Here is a 22599-nt window from a genome sequence, read left to right as displayed (position 1 = left end):
TTATTTACTGTATTTTCCTACTTACCACTTCTTTTACTTTGTTCCTGCTTTCCTTTTATCCCCTAATGTTAAAAGGTGGTAAAAATGTTATGTGAAGGACTCAAAGACATTTTCTTAGTTGCTTTGCATATAATCTGATGCTTTTTTCTCCTTAAGAAAACATGTGTAGCTAAAACTTAAATTATCTCAGTATAGGCCAGATCCTTTAGACACCATGTTTACAATGAAAACCCATCTATGAAGAAACTGTAATCACTAGCTCCTCTTGAGCAGTGTGTAAGTGATATACAACAAACATTTGGGCAGTTCATTGACATTCTCGTGAAATTTGATTTGTAATAAATTTACTGATCTTTTGTAGCCCAGAATTCACCCACCAGTAACTGAAACTATGAGCTCTTAATTGTGGTTAATGAAAAGAATGGAATTATGTATTCCTAAAATATTAGAGAATGAAGTATTTTTCTTTTAAATGTTATTTTGTAGTTGAATCTGTAGTTGAATTTGTGTTTTTCCTGTTCTGGAAGGTTTGGAGATTTATTTTATGCTGTGAAGAATAGAGAACAAGATCTCTGTTGACCTTCATTTTCTGCCCTCCTGTGTATATTCCAGGCTAAGGGCAGCAGCATTTCCCATTTGCAGTTTAATGCGGAGCTTGTGGTCAGGGGAAGTAATTGTTTTTGAGATCTTGGATTAGGCCAAATAGAAATCAGTTTCTATGTACATATGTCCGCTTTATTGAGATGTAATTCACATACCATGCAGTTCATCATTTGAAGTCCTGTTTTTGGTAAAATACACTAAGTTTGAAGGCAGACTGTAAGTCACAATTCCAAAGCACAGCTGCTGAGTTTGCTGTGGTGTTTGGTCTGTACTCCTCCCCACCTATGACTGGCTAATTAGTTTCTAGTTACAGAAATCCTTCAGAAACATTAGAGAGGAAATGAATTCTTGAGCATGTATTTCTGAGGTGAGATCCTTCCAGACATCAGCTGTGTGATGAATTAAAATAGCGAAGACAGCAGTTTAGAAGATCTCTTCTCCAACCAAAAAGCATAGTTGGTTGGCATTTACTTTTAGATTACCTCATCTTTGGGAAACAAAAAAATATGTGTGCATATGTATACACACACTGTCTCTCATGCATATACATGTACTGTGTAGGTATTTCTCTTTTTTCAGGTAAATTGATCAGAACTTTTTGGTCCCTTTGTTGCTTCTGAAAGTGCTTAGAACATTTTTTATATCACACAAAATTTTATAGATGCATATAATTTTAGGTTGAAGCAAAAAACTGTGAAAGGTACAGCGATACTGCACCTAGGAGTAGTGAACAGCTTTGCTAGAGGCGAAGTGAAAAGTTGTTGCCTTCGTAAGGAAGTAGTGTATACCTGAAAAGAAATGGAACAGGGCATGTTTAGTTTAAAAAAAAAAGCATTAAATTATTCAAAATGTTATGAACACTACTAGATTATTCTCACCTGTTCATTAAAACAGGTAGATTTTAGATTTCTGTGTCTGACCTCCAGGCTTGGTCTTTTGAGAAGTCCACCTCCTTTTATCTCATGCCAGCTATATTACCTTTCAGCCCTGATGACGTCTCCAAGGCGCTGTGCCTCATAAGGTTTTGTTGAAGTCCTTTATGTATTGGAGTGGGGGCTACAGCTGTCCTTAGGTGTTTATGTTGAGGAATGTATTAACCTGTATTGCTGTGAAATAAAAATTTACCTAGGAAGGTGTTATCATTTGAAACCATGGGTTCTTAACCTGAAAAATGTTGTGTTTCAGGGGTTCGGGGTCATCTTTCTGGGCAGAGGATCTATTTTTGCAGAACGGATCTTTGATCCCAGAGTTGGAAAACTTTGAAGCTGGCTTTTTATGACTCACAACTATGCTGAAGGGCTGTTTTGAGTATAGGAATCATGCTTTTACATTTCTCACATTGCCTGGCATATTGCTCTGTGTGTCGTGGGCATTCAGTGAATGTGGGAATTATCATTTTAAAGCTTTGTTATTTTTAATAATGGGGGAGATTGTTGCATTGAACCAGTCTATTACACTTTAAGGAACAAGTCTTATTTATCTAATTCCTAATTCAAGATAGCAGTTTAAAATGCAAGTATACTAAGAAATATTTTTAGCTAGTAGTAGCATTTTATGTAACAAATTTTTCTTGAAGTAATTTAGGAAACAGTTATTTAGTCCTGCAGTCTTGGGGTGTGTGTATGTGTGTACCACTATTTGTGGTAAATGTGAAGCTAACCTGCACCTTCATTTTTTTGCCAAGGTTATTTGCTTATTACTCATAGATATACTGTACTTACTAAATAAGATTTCTGTTATTACCTGACATTAATTTGTGTTAAGAATAATAACATAGTTTAATGGCAACAGAAAGTTCTTTATGGATTTGGGAAAATTGGAAACTTGTTTTGTACCTCTACCCCCAACTGGTTTATCGCATTTTGTTTTAGCATATTTCTATTCAAAATTATCTAGCTCAAGTTTTACTGTATTAATAATTTAATAATTCTTAATGGGTATAAGGAAGACTTGACTGTGAGAAATTCTGAAATCAAAGTATTGCTAACTTTTACTTACATTAAACATTTATTTTAACTGCTCTTAATTGTCTCCCAGTTAACAGCAATGTGGAAGGAAGGCTCAGCATTTACTTTGATTCAACTTTAAAAATGCAGCATAGGGATACCCCTAGTAGTCCAGTGGTTAGGATTTGGTGCTTTTACTGCCATGGACCAGGGTTTGATCCCTGGAGGGGAACTAAGGTCCTGCAAAGCCACTCAGCACAGCCATAAAAGGGGAGGGGGGCAGAATAAAGGGCAGAACTTGGCCAACAGCAGCAGCAAGCACATCCTTGTCTCCTTGGTTTCTGCAGAACCAGGACCAGAAAACAGGGGCTTTAATGTCTTCACACTAGATGGTTGATCTTTGATCCTCTTAATATATTCTAATAATTTCTCTAAACTTTACCAGAGCATGGAGCCAGCACTAATGGGATGGTAAGTGCCCAGCTAGGCAGTTCTAGTTCTGGAAGGAAATGAAAGGGAAAGGAATACACTGTCATTTCCTTTGTATTCTCTAGGACATTTGAATGATGCCCTGGGATCCAGGAAGCACAGAGAATCAGAGTTTTGAGTGACTGCTACAGGTTTGTGCTTTTTGAAGAAAAATAGAATTAAACTTATTTTCTGTCCTCATGCTTGTTTTAGGTGTTGTAGAAGGTGATTTAGCTGCTATTGAAGCTTACAAATCGTCGGGAGGGGACATTGCCCGCCAGCTCACTGCAGATGAAGTTCGCTTGCTGAATCGCCCTTCTGCTTTCGATGTTGGCTATACTCTGGTACATCTGGCTATCCGTTTTCAGAGGCAGGATATGCTAGCAATATTGCTTACAGAGGTGAGTGTGGCATTCTGATTAAATATTCTTTTATATGAAGGAAATGTGTTCTTTAGTTTTCATTTTTGATGTTTTAATATTTCTCAGTTCTTAAATGTTTTAGATTTGATCAGTCCTCTTTTAAAAATGACATTTAAAATTAAGACACTTCAACAGAAGGGATATGTGTTTTTTAAAATAGGACATTTTGCCACAATGATTGAGTCATATGTTTGATTTTTAAAAAACCGAAATGCATTAGTCATTCATTCAGCTAACAAATATTTACCAAGTACCCACCATGTTGAAGGCACTGGGCATAAAGGGGTGCAATGGTGAAGACATTGGCTCCTGCTTCAGTGAATCTCCAGTTACAGTGATTCTGTATAGCGTGCAGTTTCATAGATGTAAGTGCCAGGTGCTGTGGGGAGTACTTGAGAAAGTGTTTTGTGGTACCTTCCTTACCTTCTTACCCGCAGCAGGTCATGTTTTAGCTGAGATCTGAAGGAGTAGGATGAGTTAGCTTCAAAATAGGTGGAGATGAGAACGGCATTGAGGAAGCTGTTCAGAGGCAGGGGTGGTGGTGTTTGTGGTGAATTCGGAGCTGGTGGGTAGCTCAGCGTGGTTGTATGGCGGATGGGAAGTGAGAGAGACAAGTAGGGGATGCAGTGTGAAGGATCTTCTGGCCAAAGAACTGGAAGATGATTCTGAGGGCAGTTAAAGGCTCTGAAAAGGATTAGGTGGAGGGACAGGGGAGTGAGAAGATCAGCGTGTTGGCTGCTGGACTTAGGGGCGAGCCTGGTTAGGACACTGTAGTGACGCTGGCAGAAATCCCGCTGGGACAGCCGTGGCAGTGGCTGGTCTGAGAGAGATGCTGAAGACGCCAGCAGAGTTAAGTTGATGGACTGGCTGTGGGGAGAAGTGGTGGTGGGGTCACAGTGGTGTCCGGGTTTCTAGATTAGATAACATGGTAGATGCTACAAGTAACAGAGGTTGGAGTGAATTAATTAGGATATGACTGTATCATCCAGGTAATTTTTTTTTTTTTTTTTAAGAAATAGGGTAAAAGTGCAGTGTTTGATTAGTTGTGGATTCAAATCCATTATGGTCAGTATACTCCTTCTGTGTATGCTTGTTTGCATATTTGAACTCTCCAGTATCTGGAAACATTTATGCACAAGGCATAAAGTGGGAGGAGTGGTTAAGAAATATGAATGTTAGGTAGAAGCATGATTGAGATGGCTTGCCATTGTTTTTAGTTTGCTAAGAGTCCAGTTAAACCAGGGGCAAGGTAGGGCTTGAGAAACAGTCATGCTAAAAGCACAGGGAAGGCTTACTGAAGACAGGGCTTCCCTGGCGGCTCAGATGGTGAAGAATCTGCCTTTAATGCAGGAGACCTGAGTTCGACCCCCAGGTTGGGAAGACTCCCTGGAGAAGGGAATGGCAACCCACTCCAGTATTCTCGCCTGGAGAATCCCATGGACAGAGGAGCCTGGCAGGCTACAGTCCGTGGGGTCGCAAATGGTCGGACACGACTTAGTGACTGACACACTACAGAGGATAAGGGAGAAGGGGACTGTTTGGAAGGCGGCTCTGTGATTGGAGAGACTGGTGTTCTGCAGCGTGGGACGGGGCAGTTCGAGGTGGTCTCTGTAGTGTCGTGAGGTCTGGCTGCACTTGTGTTGTGACACCCAGTTGTGTATCAGACAGGACGGCATGTGGAGTCATAGTTGCTGGTGGTGGCTGGAGACAAGAAGGAGCAGGCAGCTGTGAACCAAGATGCAAGTCTTTAGTGGTGTGCTTCCCAGGTGGCTCATTGGTAAAGAGTCCGCCTGCCAATGCAGGAAACGTGGATTTGAGCCCTGGGTCGGGAAGATCCCCTGGAGAAGGGAATGGCAACCCACTCCAGTATTCTTGCCTGAGGAATCCCATGGACAGAGGAGCCTGGTGGGCTACAGTCTATGGGGTCGCAAAGAATTGGACACAACTTAGCAAATAAGCAGCAGCAGCAGCAGGTTCCCCTCCGGCTGGTAGAGGTCTCTGAGAAGATTCTGGAGGGACTGGTGTAAGCCATCAGCCTCCTAAGAGCATTCTGAGGACTAACAGTGTGGAAGACAGTAGAACCTCAGTGTATTTATTTACAGCTGGGTAACAAATCCCCTCAAAACTTAGCAGCTTACAACAACAAACACTTGTTATCACAGTTTCTGAGAGTAAGGAATCCAGGAGTAGCTTAGCTGAATGATTTTGGCTCAAGGTCTCCTCTGAGGTTCCAGATTGCCAGGGCTACTGTTGTCAAGAGGCTCAACTGGGGCTAGAGGCTGTGGTTCTAAGTACACTCAACGTGGTGTTGGCAGGAGGCTTCAGATTCTTGTCCTTTGGGCCTGTCCGTAGGGCTGCGTGTCATGTGCTGGCTGGTCTCTCCTTGAGCAAGTGAGCCGAGAGAGTGTGAGGAAGAGAGAGGGAGAGAGAGAGTGAGTGAGTGAGGTGGAAACCACAGTGTCTTTTCTGTGTAGCCTAATGTAGGAAGTGATACTCCATCATTTCCGCCGTGTTCTGTGGTACACATGGACCAGCCCTGGCACACACCGTGGGGGAGGTGGAGAGGACGCTTGTTCTAGGGAAAGAACAGAATCGGTGGTGGAATTTCGTCTCTGTGGTGTGGGTACTCCACAGGACAGAATCGAAGGGGCCAGTAGGGAGACTGGGATGGGGAGAGCATGAGTCTGGGCTGAGGGCTGTGTCTGCAGACAGGGCACGGAGCCAGCCAGGGCCTTTGGGGATGAGAACAGGAGAGCGTTACATTTTGGGAATGTGTGTCTGGGGCTGGGGGCTTACTTAATTGGATTTTAAACCATGAGCCCTGCTTGTAGTCTGGTGGAATAAACGGACTGCTTTTCAAACTGTTGTTTTTAAATATATAAAATAGAAAATAGGTTTGCAAAGGAAATCAGTTACATTGAAATATGTAGTTGTCAGAATATTAAATTTGTGATGTATAAGAACATGCATTTTAAATGTAGGCAGGTAAAATGAAGGATTTAAATTTAATTGAACTTCCTGTTCTAGTTCATGGACCCTTCCCAAGTTCACGGGCCCTAATTAGCTAGTAGGCTAAGGAGCTGATGGAGAGTCATGAGGCTGAAGAGGCTAGGAGATAAGGGGCAGGCTTCAGGGGCAAGTGCTTAAGGATGGTGGCAGGAGGAGAGGTTTAGCAGTCAGTCACTAGCTCTAAGGTTTCTTTTGAGGTGTTCAGTGTTCAAAATCTCCCCAGGATTTTGCAAAGGGGCTGAGGGTTAACAGTTTTGAAAAAGCTATTTTTGAGTTTACTTTTGAGATCCATTTTAATGCTGTTACTTGAGAAATAGTTAGATTCTGAAAATATTTACTATTTTTCCACAGTTTGTTGCTTAGGTTGGCTCGTGGAGTTCAGGTGTGGTGACAACTTCACCGTCAGTGTTAATCCTGGCCAGTAATGTTTAGAACTGAATTTCATGCAGGTGTTTTCAGAAGGGGATGTCTGATGGTCGTCATGGGTATACAGGGTGTTTGAAACTGTTCACTTGCTGCTGCTGCTGCTAAGTCGCTTCAGTCGTGTCTGAATCTGCGACCCCATAGACAGAAGCCCACCAGGCTCCCCCATCCCTGGGATTCTCCAGGCAAGAACACTGGAGTGGGTTGCCATTTCCTTCTCCAATGCATGAAGGTGAAAAGTGAAAGGGAAGTCGCTCAGTCGTGTCCGACTCTTAGCGACCCCATGGACTGCAGCCTACCAGGCTCCTCCATCCATGGGATTTTCCAGGCAAGAGTACTGGAGTGGGGCGCCATTGCCTTTTCCATCACTTACCTCAGTAGTAAGTACAATTAAGTGTGTCCACGTACGTTATGTAGATGACAGTATCATAAAACTTTGTGTGTGGCTTTATTGGAAGATCTGCTGCTCCAAGCCCTGCTTGTTACTAGAAGTCTGTTCATGAAGGTTGCCCAGGTTAGTGGCTGCAGCTGTAGTGACAGAGTGGAGGGTCACAGCAGACTCATTTCCTCTCAAGTAGATGGATACTCACCTTGGGTTTCCGGATTATCTGTGTGTAGATTTCTTGAGCTCCACGGAGGAATACAACTTAAATGTAAGATAATGCCTTTTCATCCTTTGTTGTTGTTCATCATTTTAAAAGGACAGGAAAGTTCTTGCTCAGGTTTCATTCCTGTTGAGTTGTACTACTTCAGAGCTTTGTTGTCTGCTCTACACTTGGGGAAATCAGATGCTTTTTAAAAAATACAAAATTATAGGGACTTCCCTGGTGGTCCAGTGGTTAAGATGCTTCCCCTGCAAGCAGTGTGGGTTTGATCCCTGGTTGGAGAACTAAGATCCTGCTTCTACTTTCCTCTTTCTCTGTGAGCTGGAATTCCCTGCTTAAGAATGTTTTTATTAGGGGCCTGATGGTTATTCTTACTTTGCTTTCTGTACTCATTCCCTCTCCTGTAATGAACTTTTGTGAATAGCTCTGTCTTACATACATTTTTATATGCTTGTTTGTATATTTCCTTGGGATAAATACCACTAAAAAGTAGAATTACTGAGTTGAGAGGGTAAAGCATTTTTATCACTGTTTCCCAAGAAAGTTGTACTGATATATACTCATATACTGTTGAGGACATAACACCAATATCTCATATATTTAAAATAAAAACACCTTAAGTTACTGGAAAGTTTTGGTAATTTCTTTTTAATGCTGTTGATTTCTGCTTCCAGTGATGATAAATGAGATGTAGAAGAAAGTTTCTTTTGTATTTAAGGTGTCTCAACAAGCTGCAAAGTGTATTCCTGCAATGGTGTGTCCTGAACTGACAGAGCAGATCCGTCGTGAGATCGCTGCCTCTCTTCACCAGAGAAAGGGGGACTTTGCTTGCTATTTCCTAACTGACCTTGTAACATTTACATTGCCAGCAGGTAACTCCAAATCTCTTTGTGAAAACAAATTTCCACTTTGTTATATTCTTCCAGTGTCTGAATGAAAATGATTCTGTTAGAAAACAGATAGCCACTATTAGTAGATGGTAGCTATCTTATAGATACAACTTGACTGTCCTGTTTTACGGAAAGTAATCAGTATATAGGCCATTTATAAACTAATGCTATAGAGCTGAGAGGAAGACAGCAGCTGGTAATAACTGACTTTGTGGGCCTCAGATATTTTTCAGAATCTGTTTTATCCATTTCCTTTTCTCTTTATTTTAGAGTGTTATGAATCAGCTTTTTTCTTTTTCTTTTCACATGTGTTTATTATTTCTAAATTAGATAACTATTGGTTACTTGATATTAGGAGATAAGGTCAGAACATGGGTTTTTGATGGGTAGATACAAATTATTTGCATCATAGATACTGGTATTCTTTTGAAAGTGTCATTACTTCACTCATTATGTTAATTTCTACTGTATTTGTGAAGCAACTTTTTATTTTCCAGTTCCGTGACAAGTGAAATGTTTTCCAGGTTGTTTTTCTCAATTGACACTGAGTAAATGCACTGAACACCTAGAGTTTCTAAGTAAAACTTAAATTTTGGTTTTGAGTGTTCTGAGCTTTCTGTTTTAAGCTTATATTAAGATGTGAGCAGAGATATTTACAAAATGATAGGAAATTACAACAAGCGTTTTAAAATTGGACAAATTTCATTTCAAATGCACTCTCTATATATTTAAACTTATTACACTGAGTGATTAGATTTTATTTTGAATTGAAAATAGTTCTGTAGTTTAAAAAAACGTAGGGTAATCATGCTTTTTATTCTAGAGTACTCAATTAGTGAACCGAATAGAGCATAGAGAATTTCAGGAAGGTGAGAAGAACAGAAATTTGTGTGCCAAAAGGAATGGTTCATTGACTTCTATAAGAAGATTCTAAAGTCTGTAAAAACAGTTCTGAGCAGAGATTGAGCGTGGCTGGGGTGGGGCGGCAGAAAACAGACAAAATTTGTCTGTTGTTATTTTAACCTGAGTATCAGAGACCTCTGATGCTCTTCTGTTCTCCCCCCTCCCCCTTTTTATTTCAGCTATATTAAGTTGTCATTAACATAGAAAATTGTAAGATTTTAAGATACACATTGTGGTGATTTGGGGCTTCCTTGATAGCTCAGTTGGTAAAGAATCCACCTGCAATGCGGTTCCTGGTTGGGAAGATCTGCTGGAGAAGGGATAGGCTACCCACTCCAGTATTCTTGGGCTTCCCTTGTGGCTTAGCTGGTAAAGAATCAGCCTGCAATGCTGGAGACCTGGGTTTGATCCCTGGGTTGGGAAGATCCCCTGGATAAGGGATGACCTGCCCACTCCAGTATTCTGCCTAGAGAATTCCATGGTGATTTGATTCACACATAAATTGTGAAAGGATCCCCCCACCCCCACCCAGTCTAGTTAGTTAACACACTTATTACCTCACCTTGTATTTATCTATTTATATTATGGGTGAAAACATTTATGTTTTGTTCTCTCAGAGAATTTCAAGTGTACAATACAGTGTTACTGATTATCGTCACTATGCTTTACATTAAGTCCTCTCCTTCTTTATCTTAAGGCTTATAGTTTGTACTTTTGCCAGTTTCTCCCCATCTTTTTTTTTTAAGATCCGTGTATAAGTGATGGCAAGCAGTATTTGTTGTCTTCTGTCGAACTTATTTCACTTAGCATAACATCTCCAAGGCCCTTCTATACGTTGCAGACGGCACAATTCTGTCTTTCTCATGGCTTAGTAACCCATCTACTTTATATTTATTCACCCATTGGTTGTTTTCGTATGTTGGCTATTTTGAGTGACAGGGCAGCTAGCATGGGGATACAGGTTTGTCATTTCTGTTGTCTGTATACCCAGAAGTGAGATTGCTGGATCATATATGATAGTTTTATGTTTTTGAGGATCCTCCATAACGTTTTCCATAGTGGCTTCTCCAGTTTACATTCCCACCAGTGGTGCACACGGGTTCCCCTTTCTCTGCGTTCTTGGCAGTATTTGTTATCTCTTGTCTTTTTGATAATAGCTGATTATTATTACTGGTTCAGATGCTTTTCTTCTTACTATTTGTAGATAGGTCACTGTTTTGATAATGAAGTACAGAAAGGAAGTATTCTGCACCTCATATACACAACTCATGAGATAACATGCATGTTTTTTAAAAGACAGTACTTGACAGTCTTCCGTGGAAAGGGAGTTATTTTAGAGGAAGTTACTGTTAGATATTGGCATCAAATTTTTTAAGTTATAGGCATTTAAAGATCTTTTTAAATAAGGTTTTTCTTTGTAGATATTGAAGACTTGCCTCCAACAGTCCAAGAAAAATTATTTGATGAGGTGCTTGATAGAGATGTTCAAAAAGGTAAGCATGAAACTAATGAGTATAATTTAATTTTTAGTGATTTCAATAAACGTTTTGCTCTGCTTTGTAAGCTTTGGAGTAGTTTGGTGTATAGTCATCATATTTTATTTGTACTTTAAACTGAAAATGTATAAAGTCCTTAAGAACAGTATTGTATTGTGCTGTTAAAACAGCTCATTTACAGCTCATAACTGTGGTAGAGTGAATAAAGGTATAAAAGTTTTAAAATCTTGGTTTTGTGTTTCCTATTCTAGGATGAGTATTTTTTCATAATAAACATTTTAAGAAAATAAATTATAAAGAATTTAAAAATTAAATAAATTATTCTAGGGCCTCAAGATGTTTCCATTACTTAAAATATTTTATATTTCAGTTGATATTCAAGTTTATATTTCAATTGATCAAAATTTGTAGCTGTTAGTAGTATATTACATGTACATTTTTTAACACTTTAGAGAATAATTTCTTTCTTCCAAGGGCTTCCCTGGTGGCGCAGATGGTAAAGTGTCTGCCTGAAATGTGGGAATTCAATACCTGGGTCGGGAAGATCCCCTGGAGAAGGAAATGGCAACCCAGTCCAGTATTCTTGCCTGGAAAATCCCATGGACTGAGGAGCCTGGTAGGCTACAGTCCATGGGGTTGGAAAGAGTTGGACATGACTGAGTGACTTCACTTTCTTTCTTTCTTTCTTCCAAATAGAATATTTCTAAATTGCAGAAGAATGAAACTGAACATGTTACATTTATTTACTTACGTGCGTCTTTATTTATATTGAAGTATAGTTGATTTACAATATTGTTAATTTCTTCTGCTATATAGCGAAGTGATTCTATTATACTTCAACATATGTTCTTTTTTATATTCTTTTCCATTATGGTTTGTCACAAGATAATTGAATATAGTTCCCTATGCTATATAGTAGGATCTTGTTTATCTGTTCCATATATACTAGTTTCCATCTGCTAACCCCAAACTTCCACTCCATCCCCCCAGTCTTGGCCACCACAAGTCTGTTCTCTGTGTCTGTGAATCTTGTTTCCTGGAGAATTTCATTTATGTCATATTTTAGCTTCCACATTCTGCTACTGCTAAGTCGCTTCAGTCGTGTCTGACTCTGTGCGACCCCATAGACGGCAGCCCACCAGGCTCCCCCATCCCTGGGACTCTCCAGGCAAGAACACTGGAGTGGGTTGCCATTTCCTTCTCCAATGCATGAAAGTGAAAAGTGAAAGTGAAGTCGCTCAGTCGTGTCCGACTCTTAGCGACCCCATGGACTGCAGCCCACCAGGCTCCTCCGTCCATAGGATTCTCCAGGCAAGAGTACTGGAGTGGGGTGCCATTGCCTTCTCCATTCCACATTCTAAGTGATATCAAATGGTATTTGTCTTTACGACTTCACTTAGTATGATAATCTCTAGGCCATCCCTGTTGCTGCGAATGGCATTATCTCATTCTTTTTTCTGCCTGAGTAGTATTCCATTGTGTATGTGCACCACATGTTTTCATCTATTCATCTGTCAAGGGACATTTAGGTTGTTTCCATGTCTTGGTTATTATGAATAGTGTTGCTGTGAACATAGGAGGAGTGCTTGTTTATTTGAATTACGGTTTTGTCCAGGTATATGCCCAGGAGTGGGATTGCTGAATCATATGGGCAGCTCTATATTTTTAAATTTTTTCAAGAACCTCCATACTGTTTTCCATATTGGCTGCACCAGTAGTGCACGAGGTTGTTCTCTTTTCTCTACACCCTCTCCAGCATTTGTATTTGTATACTTTTAAATGATTATCAGTCTGACCAATGTGAGGTGGTATCTCATTGGTTTTGATTTGCATAATTCTAATAATTAGTGTTGTTAAGCATCTTTTCATGTGCCTTTTGGACATCTGTATGTCTTTGGAGAAATGCCTGGTTAGGTCTTTTTGCCCATTTTTTGGTTGGGTGGTTTTTCTGTGGTTATGTTACCTGAGAGCTGTTTGTATATTTTAGAAGTTAAGCCCGTTTTTGGTTGCATTGTTTGCAGATATTTTCTCCCTTCTGAACTTTGTCGTCTCTTTTTGTTTATGGTGTCCTTTGCTGTGCAAAAGCTTTTAAGTTTGATTAGGTCCCATTTGTTTATTTTGCTTTTTTCTATTGCCTTGGAAGACTGACCTAAGAAAATATTAGTGCAGTTTATGCCAGAGAATGTTTGCCTTTGTTCTTCTCTAGGAGTTTCATGATGTCATGTCATGTATTTAAATCTTTAAGTCATTTTGAGCATATTTTTATATTTGGTGTGAAGATGTGTTTTAACTTTATTGATTTACATGAAGCTGTCCAACACTGCTTGTTGAAGAGGCTTTTTTCCCATTATATATTCTTACCTCCTTTGTTGAAGATTAATTGACCATAGGTGTGTGAGTTTATTTCTGGGCTGTTTTGTTCCACTGAGCTGTGTGTCTTTTTTTGTCTTTTTTTGAATACCATGCTGTTTTGATTACTGTAGCTTTATAGTCTTATCTGAAGTTTGGGAGGGTTGGACCTCCAACTTTGTTCTTTGTTCAAAATTTTGTTTATTTTTTGGCTGTGCTGGGTCTTTGTGGCTGTGCGGGCTTTTCTCTAGTGGAGAGCAGAGGCTACTCTGTAGTTGTGGTGTGTGGACTTGTGGTGGTGGCTCTCGTGTTGTGGAGCATGGGCTCTGGTTGTGGCACCTGGGCTCAGGAGTTGTAGCTCCTGGGCTTCAGAGCACAGACACACTCAGTAGTTGTGGTGCACGGACTTAGTTGCTCCATGGCATGTGGGATCTTCCCAGATCAGGGATCGAACCCCTGTCTGCTGCATTGACAGGCAGATTCTTTACCACTGAGACACCAAGGAAGCCCTTGCTTTGTTCTTTTTTCTCAGGAGTGCCTTGGCAATTCTGGATCTTTTATGGTTCCATACAAATTTTAGGATTATTTATTCTAGTTCTGTGAAAGATGTCTTGGGTAATTTCATAGGAATTGCCTTAAATCTGTAGGTTGCTTTAGGTAGTGTGGCCATTTTAAGAATATTAATTCTTCGAGTCTTAAGAGCATGGGTTATCTTTCCATTTATTTGAATCATCTTCAGTTTCCTTTATTGATGTTTTATATGAATATGTTAAATTTCTCATAGAGTTAGAAGAAGAATCTCCAATTATAAACTGGTCATTGGAATTGGCTACACGTTTGGACAGTCGACTGTATGCACTTTGGAACCGGACTGCAGGAGACTGCTTACTGGATTCAGTACTACAAGCTACCTGGGGCATTTACGACAAGGACTCGGTGCTTCGGAAAGCCCTGCATGACAGCCTGCACGACTGTTCACATTGGTGAGCTGGCATCCTTCCCTTTGGAAGTCCAGGAGAGCACTAGCTGAAACCTATCCTTACAGTGGTTGGATGCTTTTTGTCTGTTGTTTCTTTTTATGGAAGCTGGGGGAGGGGGAAGCTTTGGTTTTAGACCTTGAGACACTTTGAACATCACAGTGGTTTTTATATGTTTTGCTAAGCTTTAAAACAAACATTTGAATTTGTGGTAGTGGTCTTATTAAATATAGGAAGGTCTTTGCTCATATATTAAAGTAGCTATTATTTCGTATTTTGTTCAAGTTTAAGATATTAATTATGTATTACACATTTTTCTTTCTGAGACAGATACTCATAAGACTACATTTTTGTAATTTTGCAAATTTTCAAATCCACAGAAAAGTTAAAATCAGTCTGGTGGACCCCAGCCTCTCCTTCATTGGCTTGATCAGTTGTTGATGGTTAACATTTTTCTGTATGTGCTCCATCTCTGTATATTAATGCAGAAACAATTTGTTTTAGACACCGTGATGCTTTCTCCTTCAGTGTTTTATCCTGTATCTTTTAAGAACAAGGATATTCTACTACCCAATCACATCCTCATTACCACATCTAAGAAAGTCAACATGGACTCAGTTATCTCATGGTTTAGTCATTTAGCCTTTGTCCAGTGGAGAGGACTTTGTGCCCTTTAGAGGAGGGAGACTGCTGTGGATTGATTTGGTATTGTGGGGAATACCGTTCCTTTTGCGGTGTGGACTCATCAGGCCAGGTAAGCCTGATGCCATTAAGTGTCCGTCCTGTCTCACCTCTCTGGATTGGGTGGCGTGCTCATCAGACAGCATCCTTGTGCTCTGGTTGTTTATGTGGGCCTGCCCACACCAAGAGGATGATAGTCATTTGGGGTATTGTGGTTTTATAGGTCTGCCTTGTAGGTTTGATTAATGTGTGTCTGCCCTGGAAAGATGGATCTGTTTTTTGGGTGTGCTCAGCCTGAAAGCTAGATCTGGATTTTGGTAAATCTACCATTTTGCAAGTCCTTTAAAACAGGCAACCCTAGAGTCTTTCCTCTGGTGGTAATATCCTGCCTTTGTTGTAAGGTTGAAAGTGTACTGTAAATTTCAGCAGTGGTAACTAATGTTAGGACTGAAATTCCAGTTTTGAGTCACTTGAAGTCTCAAAGTTTAATGTGAAAGCAGATGAGTGCCATACTCTGAGGTTTGGGCTTGATGGCTGGTAGAGTGGGGAAGACCTGGGCCTTAAGAGTACAGCCACGGTAAGTGCTGTTGCAGCAGATCTTTCAGGAATGGAGGCCTTAATTCTAAAAGGATATTTCAGCCAGCATATCAGCAGGCTTCTGAAAATAATGTCTCTCTTGGTACCACCTCTTCCATCCCTGCCATACAGGGTCTTCACCTGATGGTCTACAGTTAAGGTGGAGGAAGCTGCAAGGGTTATAGTGACCACACAGAGGTCTTTTTCAGTATCTTGAGGTGGAGATAGGATGGAGAAGGCTGTCAGATGGGGAGGGAGGACGTGTTGCCATAGATTCAGAGCTTCGGTGACGTGGGTCAAATATATTAACCTTACGGAATAAGCATTAAAATGGTGACTGTTTTGAGTTGTGACCAGTTTGTTGACTGGGGTCTTACGTATGGCTATTACTATTAGAAGGTAGAATGAGAAGGCCAGCATGTCACTTGTGCAGTCTTCTTTTAAATCAGTTTTTTTTTGGCTAGGATTTCCTTTGCTTATAAATCCAAATCAAGTGGGATGAGACATTCTCTTACATTGTATAAAATATCTAAATGAGAATGGAGAAAGTAATTTTATTTAAACCCCTCCCCCATCACTTCAAGATAGGCCATTTTTTTTGTTGTAGTAGCTGTGCTTTTCTGTTGAGTGCCTATGATTTGAACTGACTCAGGTGCTCAAGATGGAACATTGTACTTGGCTTTGATCGACATGTCAATCCAAATAGAGAGCCAAGTGAGAGTAATATAAATGGGAAAAATCAGTTATTTTAGAAATATGATTTGTAGCTTAGTATTGTGCCTCTCTATGTATCAAGTTTTACACTTAATGTATTGTTGCTATTATTTTAATAGACTAATATCTGTTAGGTCAATTAAAAGTAAAAAAGAAAAGGTTTTATCTTCAATTTATTTTTTGATGCAGATCAAGACCTTTATGTAGTTCAAAATTTCTGATCTGTGTTATTTTCCTTCTTTCTAAAGAACTTCTTTGAATATTTATGAAGCAGGTCTCTGGCAACAAATTGCCTCCGTTTTTGTCTGAAAAAGGATGTATTTCTATCTTAGTTGAAAAAAAAAGATTTATTTTTGACTGTCCTGGGTCTTTGTTGCTACACGCGGGCTTTCTCTAGTTGTGGCGAGAGGGGCCTCCTCTCGGCTGCAGCACAGGCGCTTCTCGTGGTGGCGGCTTCTCTCATTGTGGAGCACGGGCTCTGGGAGCAGGGCCCTCGGGTTGTGGCACGCGGCTCTGGAGCGCAGGCTCAGTACTTGTGGTGCACAGGCTTAGTTGCCCTGTGGCATGTGGGATCTTCCCCGACCAGGGATCAAACCTGTGTCTCCTGCATTGGCAGGTGGATTCTTATCCACTGTGTCACCAGAGAAGTCCTCTCATTTACTTTTGAAGGATAATTTCACAGGGTATAGAATTCTAGGTTGGTGGGGTTTTTTCCTCTCAATTTTAAAAAATATTTCACTTTGTTCTCTTCTTGCTTCTATGGATAGTTTCTGAGAAGTTGGTTATAATTCTTTTAGTTTTCTATAGGTAGGTGTTTTTTATACTCTGGCTTCTTTCAGGACTTTTTTCTTTAATTTTCTGTTGTTTTAATATGATATGCCTACATGTGGTTTTTCTGGCGATTTTCCTTCGTGGTTTTCTCTGAGCTTCCTGAACCTGTGGTGTGGTGTCTGACAGTCATTTGGTGCAATTCTCAGTCCTTACTGTTTGGAGCATTTCTTCCTGTTACTTTTTCCCCCTCTTTCCTGTCTGTAACGCTACATGTTGTACCTTTGGTAGTTGTCCCACAGTTATTCTTCTGTTTTTTTTGTCCGTGTTATCTTTTCTTTTTAGATTTGAAGTTTTGTATTGATGTATCTTTAAGAGGTTCTTTCTTTAGCCAAGCCCAGTCTGCTAATAAAGCTGTCAAAAATACTTTCATTTCTGTTAGTGCTTTTGCTCTCTGAAATTTCATTTTGGTTCTGTCTTAGGATTTCCATCTCTCTGTCTAAATTGCCCATCTGCTCTTGCATGCTGTCTTTTTCCATTAGGGAGCGCTTAACATATTTATTATAGTTATTTACAGTTTTTAAATTTATTTTATTTTTTTCATTCAAATACTTAGTACTTTTGTTGAAAAATATTTTCATAAAATAAAGGTTTGTTTCTGGACTCTTGGTTTTTCCTGTTGATCTCTATGTCTGTCTTTATGCCAGTGTTAGATTATCTTGATGATTATAGCTTTGTGGTAGGTTTTGAAATCAGGAATATTAAGTCTTCCAACTTTATCCTTCTTTTTTTTTTTTCCAACTTTATCCTTCTTTTCACTATTCCCTTTGGACTTCTAGGCAAATTTTAGGTTCTAGCTTCTGCAGAAAAGCCCTCTAGGATTTTGATAGAAATTGCACTGAACATGGAGATTAATTTCGGGAGTATTATCAGATAGAGTGTTAAGTCTTATCATCCTGAAATTGATTTTTGAATGTTAAGCCAAATTGTATCGCTATCTCACTTAGTCTCATGTTTGGATTTGTGTCCTTGACTGAGTCAGGTAGATGGACAGTTTAGGTCTTTGTGGTGGGTGTGATTTTTAAATATATTTTTGAACCTCTTTATTCTGCAGTCTTCTTTAGTTTTGAGTGTAGTCATCATTTGATTTCTGGCAAATTTAGCTGTCTAAATATTAAAATGATTTTAGGCACTAACCAAGAAATTTCTTACCACATACATCTTTCAGTTTGTAATAACTTTCTGTTTCACAGTAATTCTCCCAAACTGATATCAAAACAATATATTTTGTCATTTGTACATTAAAATATATTTCTGTATATCTTAGGTATTTTAAGAGGGATATCCATATTTTATTTTTAAACATTTGGCATTGAAACTTACATTCCTGAATTATAAAGAAAAAACCTGTGGTTACTGTAAATAGAAAAAAAGTTTTTTTTCTAATCAAGAGTTAAGCCTCTGTAACATTCTATTTTAAATCTAAAATAACATTAGTTTACTTTTTACAAAACCCTACATTAAGTTAAAGAAACGCGTGACACTAAGACATTTAATACCTTAACTTTTCAACAATAGCGAGGGAATGTTTTCTGATCTTTTTATTCTTTCACCTAGAATTCAAGTACATAGAAGTATTGGGGATTGATAGTTCATTACATGTGAGAGGATTGTAATGTTACAAACTGGTTAACTGTTTGTAATATGTTACTGGTTAATCTGTCTTCAGAGGCCTTTGCTGGTTTGTAAGATCACAGTTTTCAATGTAATTATATCTGGCTTTATTTAATTGTATACTTGATGTTATAAAGAAAAAGAATGTTTTGTTTTAGTAATTCAGTCTACCAGTGGCCTAGTTTGAGTTTTAATCTTCATAATTTATTAGGCTGAAGTATTTAGAGAGGTATTAAGCATGAAGAGGGGATTATTTTTATAGTTGGATTTTATTATCATGTGATACTTAAATAATTTTATGTAATGAAATCTCAAGGAAGTGATTTTGATATTCTCGTAAACACATGGGCTATTTCTAAATCTGTGACCAAGTAGTGGAAACTGTTCATTAATGGAGTAAAGTGTCTTTGATTTTATCCAAACTCTCAGATGATTTTGAGTGTTTTTCATTTGTAAACCAATAGTAGACAGTTGAAATCAGCTGTTCTTGTCATTAGTGTTTGAAGTTCTGATGAAAGTTTGGTGGGTGGTGAATCAGATTATGTCTGAAGATATGTTAAAATGTATCTGCTAGCAGAGTGGAGGCATTTTTAATTTGAAAAATTTACTTCAAGCCAGGTAAAATGAATTATTAAATCTCTGCATATGATGTGCTTAAAGACTACATTAAATAAATGATTAGACCATTAAATGAACTGTTTATAGAAAGGCTTCTTTTTTACTGTGTTGTTTTTTAGGTTTTATACACGTTGGAAAGATTGGGAGTCCTGGTATTCTCAGAGCTTTGGTTTACATTTTTCCTTGAGAGAAGAACAGTGGCAAGAAGACTGGGCATTTATACTGTCTCTTGCTAGTCAGGTAAGAATGCTTCCAGGCATGTTGCTTCTCTGAAAAAGTGAGGCCGCTGCTCTGCATGCCTTGGTTTGCAGTGAGACCACGTTGGGGCAGAGTGGTACAGAGGAGAGTCGAGGACTTGGCATCAGGTGGCTCAGGTTCCATTGACTGCTGATTGGCTCTGTGACCATAGGCCTCACTGCCGAACAGGGAGGGCAGTATGTTTTTATGTTAAGTGACTAGAAAACTGTCAGAATGAACGTTTTACTTGGTGATTCTAACCTCGTAAATATTTCCCCAGATAGCTCTTCAGTTATGTTGTCTTCACGGAGAGGTAGCTCTGGGGGATTGACATACACGCACTGCTACATATAAAATTGATAACTGAAGACCTACTGCATAGCACAGGGAACTCTGTAATGATCTGTATAGGAAAAGAATCTAAGAAAGAGTGGGTGTATGTCTATGTATAAATGATTTCACTTTACTGCAGAAACTAGCACAGCATTGTAAATAAACTATATTCAAATAAAAATTTTAAAAAAAATGGCAGCTTTATGCCTGCTTTACCCATCTGTGGGTTAGCTCCCGTTCTGTGTCCAAGATCACTCACTGATAATGGGCACTCCTGTGCTGATGGTGCGCTGTGAGGCCCCTGAGGCTAAAGTTGTGGTCTTCGTAGGGCTGCCTGGTTGATGCTGTGTCCACGTGAGGTAGGCCATGGAGAAGGTTCCGTGGACAGAAGTGATTGGAATGAACTTGTATAGATGTGTTGAGTTGTCTCTCAGACGTGCGCTAGTTTTGTGAAGTGTTGTTAATATACTTCGCTCATAGCTCAGGGAAGTATGAATGAGAATGGTAAAGAATCTGCCTGCAGTGCCGGAGACCCCAGTTCAATTCCTGGGTCGGGAAGATCCGCTGCAGAAGGGATAGGCTACTCACTCCAGTATTCTTGGGCTTCCCTGGTGGCTCAGCTGGTAAAGAATCCACCTGCAATGCGGGAGACCTGGGTTTGATCCCTGGGTTGGGAAGATGACCTGGAGAAGGGAAAGGCCTTACTCCAGTATTCTGGCCTGGAGAATTCCATGGACTATACAGTCCGTGGGGTCACAAAGAGTCGGACACGACTGAGCAACTTTCACTTCATTAATCTACTGAACTGTAAAATTCATGTATATGCACAACAAATCACTTCTTTCCTTTGCAGAAAGCACCATAATTCCTTAGTACAACATGAGGGAAGTCCCTTCTGTCATTGGGCCATTTGGGCGGGGTTCACCCTTTGGGCAGGGTCATGCACCTGCTGTAAAGGTGCTGTCAGAGTCGTTGCTGAGGGAAGGAGGCCAGTCGAGTGTTTCTGTGTTAGGTGATGTGGCCATTTGCAAGCTGTTGTATCCCTGTGGGACAGTCGGGCTCCTCTCTCCACTTCGGGGGGACCCTGTTGTAGTTCACGAGGAACCTGACCAGAAGGCAGTTATGTGAATAAGACTCCTTTGTTGTCTGAATCTCTTATTCCTCAGATCAGTATTTAACCAGATCTGTTTAGTTCTTGAGTTTGGATAGCGAAGGATATCTGTGTATAAGCTTTGCAGATGTCTTTTATTGGACTTTGCTACTTGAGGAATCATTCTTAGCTTGACAGTAGTAGTGCCATACTTTTTTTTTAATGAATGGAGATAGTGTGCTGAAGGAGGGCAGCATTTTGTTATACATGTCAGTTTTCCAGGGTGGTAGTGGATGTTTTAAAGAGAAATTCTTTCTTTTGTTTTGTTCTGTACAGCCTGGAGCAAGTTTGGAGCAGACTCACATTTTTGTACTTGCACATATTCTTAGACGACCAATTATAGTTTATGGAGTAAAATATTATAAAAGTTTTCGGGGAGAAACTTTAGGATATACTCGGTTTCAAGGTAAACCATTATCATTAGTATTTTGGAACTTTCTTGTTTATTATTTTAAGGCACATTGCAGTCACATCCTGAAAATCCCATTGTGATTTTCTTCCCTCTTTCCAGGTGTGTATTTGCCTTTGTTGTGGGAACAGAGTTTTTGTTGGAAAAGTCCGATTGCTCTGGGCTATACAAGGGGCCACTTCTCTGCTTTGGTTGCCATGGAAAATGATGGCTATGGTAACCGAGGTGCTGGTGCTAACCTGAACACTGATGACGATGTCACCATCACGTTTCTGCCTCTGGTTGACAGTGAGAGGAAGTTACTCCACGTGCACTTTCTTTCTGCTCAGGAGGTAAGACGCCTGTTTCTCACTTTAACTCCTCAAAGTAGCAGCGCTGTGCCAGAACCTGGCCTTGGGTGTCTCTCGGGTGTGCTGTTATCTGCACTACCACTTACAGTTTTGAGTTTAGTCATAGTAATTGTCACTTTCTATAAATCCTAGTCAGACAGACTGAAGTTTACCTTTTCAGAACAGCTGTGTAGGAGGTGTTGTGTGGAGATAAAGCAGTGAAGATGGAAGTCCATGCCCTCAGGTAGTGATGAGTGCTGAGGAGAAGTAAAAAGATGGGGTGAGGGGGAAAGGGAGGGATGGGGTGCAGGGTGTCGGTGGCTGAACTGGGGGCGGTAAGGTAAGGTGTCACTGAGGAGGTGGCGCTTGAATTGAGACTTCAAGAGGAAGGAGTCTTGCAGGAACTGGGGGAGGAGAGTTGTAGCAGAGGGAATTGGAAGGCTGGTGTGGCTTGTGGGGACTGGGCAAGGGGGAGAGGAGGCTGAGGCTGCGGGGTGGCCATCAGCAGTCTTTTAAATTTTTCTGACTTTTACTGTGGGTGAGCTAGGGAGCCAGCAGCCAGTTTGCATAGAAGAGGCGCACTGGCCGCTCAGGTGAGACTAGGTACCTGGGCAGTGGTGGGAGCAGCAGGTAGGAGCTCCCTGTAGCTGCAGGGAAGTGATGAGAAGGTGTGAAAGAATACTCACAGAAAACCCATATTCTTATAAAAAGTATTGGTCTTTTATTTAATATAGTAATTATTATAAAACTTTTATAAGCATAACATTAAGAAAAAAATTCATAGATAATTTTTGTAACTTCACCCTGTACATAGCTTTCTGAGCAAACTTACCTTGTTCTTTTTGAAGCTGCAACTTTTCTTTCTAGTCTTTTCTTTGCCAGAATCAATGTATTGGAGAACACTTCCTTTTTGCCATTATATCAAACAAATGAACTTATCATTAGGCCGTTCTTCCCTCTAGGTTTGTCTGTGAATTTTCAAGTTGACATTTTACCCATAGGGTTTTAAACATAAAATT

At 39.9% G+C, this 22599-nt stretch overlaps 1 protein-coding gene across 2 annotated transcripts in view; it reads left to right on the top strand.

Annotated features, from left to right (window-relative positions):
* The window catches only part of ZRANB1 (zinc finger RANBP2-type containing 1), a 69463-nt gene that overhangs the window by 43507 nt on the left and 3357 nt on the right, over positions 1–22599 (top strand). For both annotated transcript variants that reach the window (XM_027528539.1, XM_027528540.1), the window contains 7 exons: positions 3231–3418; positions 8195–8348; positions 10691–10762; positions 13899–14097; positions 19242–19362; positions 21119–21248; positions 21354–21583. In XM_027528539.1, coding sequence (XP_027384340.1) covers positions 3231–3418; positions 8195–8348; positions 10691–10762; positions 13899–14097; positions 19242–19362; positions 21119–21248; positions 21354–21583 — 1094 coding nt within the window. The remainder of the gene's footprint in view (positions 1–3230; positions 3419–8194; positions 8349–10690; positions 10763–13898; positions 14098–19241; positions 19363–21118; positions 21249–21353; positions 21584–22599) is intronic.

This window comes from Bos indicus x Bos taurus, chromosome 26 (genome assembly GCF_003369695.1).
Source record: "Bos indicus x Bos taurus breed Angus x Brahman F1 hybrid chromosome 26, Bos_hybrid_MaternalHap_v2.0, whole genome shotgun sequence".
Classification (NCBI taxonomy): Eukaryota; Metazoa; Chordata; class Mammalia; order Artiodactyla; family Bovidae; genus Bos; species Bos indicus x Bos taurus.
The sequence above is the reverse complement of the archived record's forward strand: the minus strand, read 5'-3'. Positions and strand labels throughout refer to the sequence as shown.